This window comes from Gavia stellata, chromosome 14, assembly GCF_030936135.1.
Source record: "Gavia stellata isolate bGavSte3 chromosome 14, bGavSte3.hap2, whole genome shotgun sequence".
Taxonomy (NCBI): Eukaryota; Metazoa; Chordata; class Aves; order Gaviiformes; family Gaviidae; genus Gavia; species Gavia stellata.
The window spans coordinates 1813724-1824758 of NC_082607.1; the positions used below are offsets into that span (position 1 = coordinate 1813724).

The following is an 11035-nucleotide window of genomic DNA, read 5'->3' on the forward strand; positions in this document are numbered from 1 at the left end:
GCGAGGGCACTGAAGTGGGGGGACGCGGGAAGCCCCGTGGCCATTCCCCAGGGAGACAGGACACTGCAGGGCACTGTCCCCTTGCTGGTGGGAGCCAGGGATGAAGCCGGGCCCCCACGCACTCCACCAGCCCCACGTCTGCTGGCGTCCTGCCCCGCTGGAAGGGGCTGATTGAGCTGCGTTTCACGCAGCACGTACGGACCTGGAGGGACGGGTGGGATGAGGCAAATGAGAGGAGCCTTTGGCCATTTATTAAACAGGAAAAAGGAAGAAGCCCTTTCTCATTTCCCTATTATTTTTAACACGGCACTGCATCCCCCAGCTTCCTTTCCGGGCGCTTGGTTCGGAGCACGGCGCGAGCATAGGAAGGGATGTGGTCTGTCCGTCTCACCACGGTTTTGGAGGGGGGGAGATATCTGCCCCCCCACCTGGACAAGGTCTCCCTGGCCAAATCCACTCAGTCAGGATTAAACCCGGCTAAGCCGCCCGTAGTGAAATCTGCCCCCCATCCTCACCACACTCTGCAGACCCCATGGCCACGGCCCTTGTGAACCGCACTTGTCTCAGAGGCCTTATTAAGAGCCTAATGAAGAGCCGCAAACAGAGAACTGGGGATTAGGTGCCCGGGCACGGCGCTGGAGGCGTCTGCTCCACCGTCCCCCCCAGCGAGGCAGCAGGCATCTCAGTGGGGCTGCCTCCTCCTCCTCTTCTACCTGCCAGCGGGAAGGTCGCAGTTCACGTGTCCCCCCCGACCTTGGCAGAAATAGCACCTGCTGATCTGCAAACTAAGAAGCTTTCCTGTGTGCAATTAAAGAGATCACAAGTCCTGGCCCCGGGCAACGCGTGCTGACAGCTAAAGCCCCGGGCAGCGGGGCGGGTAGGGCTGGCGTGCTGTGGTGGCTCCCGGTGGCTCGTGGTGGCTCCCGGTGGCCCACAGGGCCAGGGGCACAGGTGGGCTGCGTTTGGGAGGGGTTGGTACCCAGGTGATAAAGGTTGTGGAGCTGATTCAGGGTGCTGGGAGGAGGCTGCTGGCAGTTCTGGGATGGAGGCACAGCGGTGAGCAGGGACATCCTGACCTCGGTGCTCAGGTCTGGGGGCTGAGCCAGAACCAAGGTATGCTCAAAGCAAAGGGTCTGGCCGAGCATCAAGGGCTTGAGGGATGCTGGAGGTGAGTGGGGCCTTGCTGGAGCAGTTTGCAGGCTGCCAGGGGCTGTTCTTGGGGTCTGTGCCCTGTCCCTAGGGCCAGCCCGTGGGCAGCATCCATGCGAGCACCCTACAGCCACTCCTGCAAGTGGGGAGATCCTGCACACCGGCAGCAGCCAAGGAAGGATGGTAGTGGGGAGCGCTTCCCTCCCGGCTGGCCATAAGGCAAATCCACTCTGTGCTTTCAAGAGTTTTCTATTTGCAGCAGCAAACCTTGAATTAATGATGTGCTAATCGGGTCAGGCGAGGCCTGCCTGCGGCGTTATGAAATGATGCAGGGCTGAGCAGGTTGCCCAGCAGTGGCGGGGGACAGTGGCAGGTCCATGTCCCACCACCGAGGGGTGGCTGGCCCTTCCCTGCTACCTTAGGGGGAGTGAAGCCTAGCATAGGAGCTGCTGCTGCAGCCCCAAGCCTCGTGTGTGCCTTCGCCCCATCATCTTGTACATCAGCGTCCCCATGGCAAGGGTGGCCTTTGTGTCCTGGACCACAGCAGGTCACCTCCAGGTGACCAGACAAACAGGCACGTTGGCCATGCAAGAAGCTGCCTGTACCTCCCATCCGTCTGTTAACCATCCAGCAAAGTGCGTAAGGGAGGGATAAAACCCAGCAGGTCCCTCCTGCCCCTCTGCCATCTCCATTCACCCTCGTGCCCAGGGCTGGCCCAGTTCCACTTGCCATGGGACCAGTTGTAGAAAGCCTCCGTGGAATCTGCACCCGTACCCCTGCCTGCATCCCTGCCTGCCAGGAGCAGACCTTCCACCTCAATTACCATCACCTTGCTCCTAAGCCTGCTTTGCCAATCTCCGTAAGCTGCTTTCTCAGGGCTCTGGCAGCAGCCGTATTTATAGCCCACTCTTACTCATGAAGCATCTCCCCAATTAATAAACTAATAGGATTCTTCCCAAAAGTATCTCTCACACACACACACACTACGCATCTCCAGCCAAAGCCCAGCAGGGGAGATCAGATGCCAGGGGAGGGACCGTCAGGGGGTTATAAGAAGCAGCAGGACTGGAAGCAGCCTGTAGTGACTGGGCAGCAGTGGGACGTGCTGGGAGAAGAAGAGGAGAGTGTCTGTCTGTCCATCCACCCACCAGGTGAGTGCTGCCTGCTCTGCTGTGTGGGCCCTGCCAGTGCTTTGGGGGATGGATTCTGCTGTTTTGTAAAACACTTGGAGGCAGGGACGTTGGTGCCAGACTGTGGCTGGAAGGAGGGTGGTTTGGGGCTAAAAGGGGAAAAATGTCACCAAAAGGATTTCAGCATGGCCAAGCCAGAGGGCATGGGGTGGAGGGGTCGGGTAGCAGCATGGGAGAACTTAGCCAAGCCAGGAGGGGTCCGAGTCCCCTCTCTGGGTCTTGGGAGATGCAGAGGAGGAGTTCAGCTCTTCTGTCCTCCACGTTTCATTGCCTCATCCCCAGTTCCCGGGCTCTGGAGAGGACCAAGCCTGCGGCACCGCTTTGCTCCTGCTCCCTTCCCACCTTCTCTTGCTGCTGCCCAAGAAACCCTGCAGGCAAGGATGCTGGAGCTTCGCATCCCACAGCACCCAAGGGCATCAAAGATCCTGTGTTTGGGACTAATCCCTTGTTTTCCTGTAGGGAAGAGGATCATCTCCTCCCCCCCATATCAATTTCTTCTTTCTCCCCAGCATCCCTGCGGTTGCGTAAAGAGGCAACTCTGCCCACGCACCCCTGGGGCTTAATATCCTGCCTGGGCTTAAGCTCTGCTAGTGTCAGAGCTGCCTAACTTTAAGAAGCTGAGCTCATCCCATCTAATCTCTCAGCGAATCAGCTGGTGATCAGTGCAATATTTACAGTTTAATTCTGGACGCCAGGCTTGAGCAAGCAAAACACAGGCAGCACAGTCGGGCAGGGCTGGGCAGCCCCGGCCAGGCTCCCGGCGTGAAGGCAGGGCTGCCTGCGCTGCCCTCCCAGAGCCGGTTCTGGCACTGCCGGCCAGGGATGGGGACGGAGGGGTTGTGGATCGGGGCCGTGCGCCCCGAGACTCCCCCTGCCCACGGGGTGGTTAAGCTGCCCTCGACCTTTCTGCCTGTGGTTTCCTCGCTCTCCCGTGAGTGACGGGACAAAACAAGCCCGTTCCTGCCATTAAGCCATGATAGCCAATTTCCTGCAGACAAGAAAAATTCCTAAAATTGAAACTCCGTAAGCCCTTTTGTTCATTTTCTTGCCTTTCCCAGCCTTGAACTCACTCTCTTGGGAGTCACCCCTGTGCTTCCTATTTTCTGAAGCCTGCCTGCCTGGGGCATCGCTCTCCCTTTTTCTCTTCCACCTCCTCTTCACTGCCTTTTCGGCTGTGCATAAGGGGCTTGCTCAGCTCGGCTGCCCCGCCGGGTCTCAAGCCACTACTGCGTGCCTCGTGCTGCCCTGAAGCTGGGCAGCCCCAGCTGAACCCGGAGCATCGGAGCTCTGCAAAGGCGAAAGTTCCAGCAGCGCTGCAGCCCAAGGGCTCTGCAGTTTGTTGGGACATCAATGATTTTGTCTCTCTGGCTGGCGATGGCCGGCGGCTGCCCCTTCCCCACCACCTCACCCAGCACTTCCCCTCCATCTCTCCCCGCAGATCTCCACCTGCGCAGCCGCTAACTTAAAATGGCAGAAGGAGCAAAGTAAGTGTCTTTTTTATCTTTTTATCTTTTTTTTTTTTTTAATTGGGATGGAGCAGGGCACTGCGTGGCAGAAGCAGAGGGAGAAAGCAAGCCCCACAGTTCCCCCATCCGCTGCCCCCCATGGGCTGATACGTGAACTCACTGTAGAGAGATGGAGCGAGCCGTCATGGAGCCAACAAAGCACCTTCTCTTTTGTTCGGTGTGTTGGTGCTTTCTCATTTGCCCTTAACACACAGCCAGCTAACACACTGCCTCCTCGATGGTCCACACTGAGCGCAGGAGCATGACGTCCCCAGGGGCAGCCAGACGGGGCAGGTTTGGCTCTGAATTTGCAGGACACCTAATTCCTCAAGGCCAGGAGATCCCGTGGACGCTCAGGCGTAGCTCTTGGAGATGCCCCATGCTTGCAGCGAAGCCCTCACCTCCTTGTGCCAGGGAGATGAATGGCTGTCCCCTCCCTCCCTGCCCTGGGAGTGAGCGGGCTGTGACGCATCCAGCCTCGTCCAGGGCATTCCCAAACCGTCTGTCTTGTGTTTCCTCTGCAGGGTGTTCAAGAAGACCAGCCCCAACAGCAAGGTGAGTCCATGCATGCAGAGATGGGACCATGTGCCCCGTCCTTGGGTGCGGCTGTGTGCCCAAGGTGCAGGCTGTGCTGGGGCTCCTCCGCAGTGGCTCTGCCCACGGGACAGGATGCAGGCTGGGTTTCCCTTCCCTTTGAAATCTGAATGATTCCTGCTATACCTGCCACGATGGCACCGCAGGGCTCACTTTTCAAAATAGAAATTAAAAAAAACCCCTATGTGAACCTTAAATGCGATGCCTGGTCCGACACGCTAACGGCAGGGTTAACGAGCCCCACGACACAACCCAGGGCTTGAAAATTTTGGCCAATTGAATGGCAAACACTAACCTGTTTCCTTCTTTCCTTTCACCATGTGGTGCTTCCAGCTATCCATCTACCTGGGGAAGAGAGACTTTGTGGATCACGTGGAGACGGTGGACTCCGTAGGTGAGTGGGGCCATGACCGCCACGGAGGGGGATGCACAGGCAACAAGCGGACCGGGGGAACAGGTCCCTGTGCCAGCGGCTGCTCGTCTCTGCTTCCCACTGGAGCAGGAGGAGCAAGGGCAGCTCCGGAGGAGCAAACATCCCGTTTTCCTGCAAATACCCTTAGAGAAAAATGGTGGGGAAAAGGACAAAGCCCCTTTGCAAAACAGCCCGGCCATGCTGCTGGTGTCAGTGCTGGAGGAGGCATTGCCATCCCCCTGACCGGCAGCTCCCCTCGGTCACCTTCCCTGCTGATGAGCAGATTATTCGAATTTAAAAAGAGCTGTATTTTTGCAAGGATCTTCCTGGGTGGCCAAGCTCACCGGCCCTTCTTCTCTGTTTGTTTGCAGATGGCGTCTGCCTGATTGACCCGGAGTACCTAAAGGACAGAAAAGGTATTAATGCACAAAACCCCACGTCATAAGGGGCAGGGATGGAAACCAGTGCAAAGCTCACCAGCAACCTGGGACTGTAGTCAGGTTAAAGCTGCAACGGGTTCTCTACAGCTCGTTGTACGTCAGGACCATGGCAGCTGACCTGGAGGGGAAGGCTGCCTCGTTCTTCTCATCTCTTCTGCCTGGGGCACCAGCTCTGAAGCTACCCGTGCCTTGAAGAGACATGATGAATCTTGTTAAATTTATACTTAGTGATTGAGGTCCAAGTGCTGATAACAGAGTCATATTTCTGCTGAAGAGTTATTAGTTTTTCTTTCTTTCCTCTTTCCCACCATGCCTTCCCTTTATGTCACCCTTCCCCTAACCCCGCTCCTCTCCATTTCCATCTGGCTTCAGTGTATGTGACCCTGACTTGTGCATTTCGCTACGGCCGAGATGACCTCGACGTTATCGGGTTGACCTTCAGGAAGGACCTCTATGTCCTGACCACCCAGATCTTCCCGCCGGTGCCAGACCAGGTGCCCAAAACCCTCACTCCTTTGCAGGAGAAGCTGATGAAGAAGCTCGGGGAGAACGCCTACCCCTTCACCTTTGAGGTAGGGGCTGCTCAGCCCTTCCCAACCGCGCACCTCCATGGTGTGCACCAGGGCTCATCTCTGGGCATGCTCTTTAATTACTCATTTCTCTCTTTCCCTGTTCTGCCCAGATTGCCACCAACCTGCCCTGCTCGGTCACCCTCCAGCCAGGACCAGACGATGTGGGAAAGGTGAGCTGCTGTCCCCAACCCGTGTCCCCCGGACCTGTTCCCCCTGGCAGGGGGTTAAATTGTGGGATGCCAAAAATGAGAGCTGCTTCTCTTTCATGGGGACGTGGCCTGTGGGGTGAGGGTTGAGGAGGAAGGATTGCTGGAGTCAGGACCAGGATCTCTGGGGATACAGTGAAGGAAGGAGGGGAATGAACCTAAACCTCAGGCAGCTCTGAGCCCCTCCTGCTTAGTGACCATACGTGTCCCCCCAGGCCTGCGGCGTGGACTTTGAGGTCAAAGGATTTTGTGCTGAAAATCTGGAGGAGAAAATTCACAAGAGGTATTTGCCGCGGATCCCTTTCCTGCCCCATGGCCCTAAAACCAAACCACCGGATTGTTTTGGGGTGGCCAGCTTAGGGGTCGGGCTGAGGACCTGCTGTCAGCCTGTGCCATGCTTGGATGGGGTACTTTGCCTGAAGGAGGGGCAGTGGTCCCCATGTCAGCGCCCACCACATCCTAAGAGCAGGCTGCAGCTTGCATCCTTTGGCTAGAGACACTGTGATGTCCCCAAAGACAGCTGACGTGTCCCCCTTGAAAGCCGTGTTGACACGACCCTGCCGGGGGGACCGGGGATGACGGCTTCTCGCCCCGCAGGAACTCGGTGCGCCTCATCATTCGCAAGATCCAGTTTGCACCCCTGAAGATGGGGCCAGCCCCGAAGTCGGAGACCACCCGGCAGTTCATGATGTCTGACAAGCCCCTGCACCTCGAAGCCTCCCTGGATAAGGAGGTCAGTACGAAGGCTGTCCCCTGGCTTGTGCCACCCCGTGCATCCCCAGGGACGGAGACCAGGATGCCTGGTCACATAACTGAGCCTCTTCTCACTGCAGATCTACTACCACGGAGACCCCATCAACGTGACTGTCAATATCAACAACACCACTAACAAGATTGTGAAAAAAATTAAGATCTCGGGTGAGAGGGGGCGGGAGGGGCACGTCCCGGTGCCCACTGCGTTCTGGCCTTCCCATCAGAGATGGGGACCGCGTGCCCGTGCCTCTGCCGCGTCACCAATGCTGCTCCCTCTTGTCTCTCCTCAGTTGATCAGATCACAGACGTGGTCCTCTATTCGCTGGATAAATACACAAAGACTGTGTGCACTGAGGAGATAAAGTAAGTAAAAAGGGGCTGGGGGCAGCACAGCATTGCGGCCAGAGGGAGGAAGAGAAAAGAGGAGGAGGAGGAGGGGAGAGTGATGGGGAGAGGGGATGAGGAAGACAGTTTTACACCAGGAGCAAAAACATCAGCGCTAGAAGAGCAGATGCAGAGGAAGCAGAGGAGAGGGAAGGCTGCGGACACCGTGCCCGCAGCGCAAGCTGGTGTCGGCTGGGGAGGTCCCTGGGGGAAGGTGCGCAGCTGCACCCCGGCTGTTTCCTCTCCTTGCTTTGCATCTCTGAGGCCAGTCGCAGCCTGTGCGCCCCTGAGAATGAGGAGCGCTGCAGCAAAGGCGGGGGTAGAAAAAAGAAGTGGTTGTATAAGGGAACAAAAGGAGGAAACAGGCCCAGGCAGCTGTGTGGGGAGGGCAGGGCGGGGGGGTCTGACTCTGCCCAGGTGCCTGGAGCAATGCTGAGCATCCCCGGCGGGTGCTGAGCACCCACCAGGCTGGTGCTGCCTCTGAGCTCTCCTCTCCCACCCCTTCCAGCGAGAACGTGGCAGCCAACTCCACCTTCTCCAAAACGTACTCTGTCACCCCCATGCTCTCGGCCAACCGTGAGAAGCGAGGCCTCGCTCTCGATGGCAAGCTCAAGCACGAGGACACCAACCTGGCCTCCACCACCATGTAAGAACCAGGCGGGCTCCCCCCGCTCCCCACCATGGCCGGACACATGCCTTCCCCTGTCTCCGACAGCTTCCACTGCACGGGATGCTCTGGGCTCCCACCAAGGGTCCCCCACACCTCCTGTGCCTGAGCCCACCCCATCCAGCTGGAAAATGTAGGGATTTTGTGACACGGCCACAGACCCACCTCTCCATCCCGTAGGAGAGATGTAGCCTCCCAGTCCCAACCATGATCCAAAGCCCCTGTATCCTTCTGCAGAGCTGCACTTGGTCTCGTCTCGGGAGTAAATCCCAGCTCAGGTAGCTCAAGTGGCCTCCAGAAACTGCTCTGTGGCTTCAGCCAAGTGACCTGCCCTCCCCTCTCTTATTGCCACGTTGTGTTGTCCTCTCCCACTAAATCCCAGTGGACCCCACACTAAACGGGGCATGGAGACAGCCCCGGGAGCTGCCGTGGGGGGAGCGGATGGGGTCTGTGGTGGCCCATGGACAGCACTGCCCACCTCACCGCTCCGCTCTGCCCTTCTCCTAGGCTGAGACCCGGCATGGACAAGGAGGTGCTGGGCATCCTGGTGTCCTACAAAGTGAAGGTCAACCTGGTGGTGTCCCGAGGAGGGTGAGGCTCTGCGGGGGCTGGGGTAGGGACCACCCCCTTGGGCCGTGCTGTGGGATCTTGTACCACCGGGCAGATGACGAAGGGACTCACGCCATGGGCCCCCTCATCCCTGCCCCACACCCCTGGGCCATGGGGCCACTGGGCTCCCGCCGTGGAGCCGTGCTGACTCCCACCCCTCCATCCCCATCGCCACTGCCCTTCACCCCTATTATAAATCATCTTCTACCTTATTCTAAAGTAAAGTCTAACACCTCCCTCCTCTGCCTTGGCTGATTTCTGTCCCTTCTCTCCCGCTGCTGCAGCATCCTGGGGGATCTCACTTCCAGGTAAGGGGGGAGCTGCCTGCGGGGCCAGGCACGGTGCGGTGCTGGGCAGGTTTACTGAAAGAAGCGCTTTTCCTTCTAGCGACGTTGGTGTTGAGCTGCCTGTCATCCTGATGCATCCAAAGCCTGCGGACGGTAAGTAGCGCCTGGGATGCTGCTGAAATACGGGGGAGGACGAGGCAGTCCCTGTTCAGGGGGAACTGGTAAAAGCAACGCTGATGCAGCCACCTCCATGCAACGGGCCCTGCTCTGCCCCAGCACCCCTGGCTGCGGAACGGGCAGAGCTGCTGCAGCTGCGCAGCAGCCACCCTCCGTCCGGGACCAGCCATGGGAGCAGCTCTGCTCCCCACGGCTCCCGGCTGCTGTCCATCCCAACGTCTCTCTTTCTGGAAAAACACCTGAGCATTAAGAGGAGATGTTAGTTGAAATGTCCTTTCTGTATTAACCTGCATGTCTGTCTCTCTCCCAATCCTTGCCTCCCTGTGCTTTGCTTATCAACGGACTACAGATAAGCCAAGGTAAAGAGAGACTTCCTTATACCTCAAGCCAATGTTTCCTCTAACACATAAACCATACAGTTCCATCACAGATGCATGTGATGCCCCATTCCAGTTTGAGGTTACATCCTTGGAATAAATCATCCAGGCTTCAAAGTCCTCAGCCCCTGTGTCACAGCAGACAGCATGGCACCCCCCACAGCAGCACAGGCAGCAGGAACGTTGTCACAGGCTGTGAGGATTCAAATGCTGGGCTCGGCACGTGTTCTGCACATGTCCAGGGCTTATTTTACAATCCCCTTGCTGCAAACACAGCAGCCTCTCCTGCTGCAAGCCCAGACCTCGCCTTGCCCCTCAGAAGCAGCCGGCAGTGCTGCGTCTCCCAGTCACAAGTGCTGGACATAACATCCCCTACGGCCTCGGTCCCCATCCACCCCACGCTGAGGTCCCTCGGTTGCTGGAAGCGGTGCTTTGGCACCCAAGGGTGCGTGGCCGGGTAGCTGCAGCCGGAGACCCCGTGGCTACGGCATGGCAGAGGCAACGCCGCTTCCCCTGCAACGGCTGTGCGAGGTCTGCCGGCGTGGCATGCACTGGGGCTGCAGCTGGTCACAGCCCCGTGCCCCCGCATGCTCCCCAGTGCCAGAGCCCTCTTCTCCTCCCACCACATGAGTTCATTCCAGCTGAAGCCACAGCTGGGGTTGCTTCCCTCCAGGAAGCCGCAGCGTGCCAAACCCATTCCTGGCAGCCGTGCCTGGCAGTGATGGCTGCCAACCAGCCTCGCAGCCGGCCCTGGCTTGCAAAGGCCCGAAAGGCTGTTTTTGTGTCTGGTTACACCCTGCAATGGGACACGAGCACTGGGATTTGGAGCCTGGAAACTCGGGCTGCAACTGCAAGGCTTTCACATGAAAGCCTATCAGTTTCCCAGCTCAGCGAGGATATTTAAACTTCCAGAAGAGGAAATCTCTTGGCCTGTCCCCACCATCGCTCCCTGTAGATTTTGCCAAGTCGTTTCACATTCGCAGGCTTTTGGAATGGGTTTTGCTGACTCTTTTTTTCCATTTTCTTCCCCCACTTTTCATTTTGTGGCTCTCCCTTGATGTCATTCGCCGCTCGCCTTTTGCAAGGAGGTAACTAATCTCTTTTGTCTCCACTTTAATTTCTTTTCCTTCCCTTTTTTCCCTTGACAATGCAAAATACTGTCTTTAAAAACACCGAAAGTTGCAGGCGAGAGCCCAGCTCCTCCGGTCATGCACGCTCGCAGCCGAGCCAGCAATCTGTCCTGGATTTGTGTGCTCGGGTCAGGCCCGGGCTCGCAGTGACCTGACTGTTCCTTGCGGGGTGCCGGGGCCGGGGTGAGCACCGGCAGGAGTTGTGCACTGTCCCCTAGTAGGGGCAGGGGTTGGGTATCTGCAGGGATTTCGCCCTCTTCGCTGTGGTGCATCCCGGGCAGCTGAACCGCGGGCTCCCCACGGCCGCCTTCCCCGGACTGACCCCGCTCTGCTCTCCCTTCCAGCGAGGAGGACATTGTCATCGAGGAATTCGCTCGCCATAAACTCAAGGGGGAAAAAGACGATGAAGATGAGAAGGAGGAGGCTGACAAAGAGGAAAGCTAACCTGCTGCCTGCTCGCACGGACAGCCACCGGTCCCACGCGCCCCAGTTTGGGACATAGATGCCCGTAGCGCGTTCCCCGCTGCGCCGCACGCGGTGCAGACACCTCAGCCCTCTACGCGCGGTGCAATGTATTCCCCTA

The 11035-nt window shown here is 58.0% G+C and overlaps 1 protein-coding gene across 1 annotated transcript; it reads left to right on the forward strand.

Moving 5' to 3' along the window:
• Positions 1–3806: 3806 nt before the first annotated feature.
• On the forward strand, positions 3807–10896 carry ARR3 (arrestin 3). The gene is made up of 17 exons (XM_059824401.1): positions 3807–3823; positions 4369–4399; positions 4772–4832; positions 5222–5266; positions 5663–5862; positions 5973–6032; positions 6284–6351; positions 6666–6801; positions 6902–6986; positions 7112–7184; positions 7714–7851; positions 8380–8463; positions 8766–8789; positions 8869–8921; positions 9295–9304; positions 10408–10410; positions 10797–10896. The coding sequence occupies exons 1-17, from the start codon at positions 3807–3809 to the stop codon at positions 10894–10896; spliced, it is 1188 nt and encodes a 395-aa protein (XP_059680384.1).
• The last annotated feature ends 139 nt before the right edge of the window (positions 10897–11035 follow it).

Coding starts and splice junctions, on each gene's coding strand:
- ARR3 (XM_059824401.1), top strand. Junction 4,400..4,771: donor AGACCAGCCCCAACAGCAAG/GTGAGTCCATGC, acceptor TGGTGCTTCCAG/CTATCCATCTACCTGGGGAA. Junction 5,267..5,662: donor GTACCTAAAGGACAGAAAAG/GTATTAATGCAC, acceptor ATCTGGCTTCAG/TGTATGTGACCCTGACTTGT.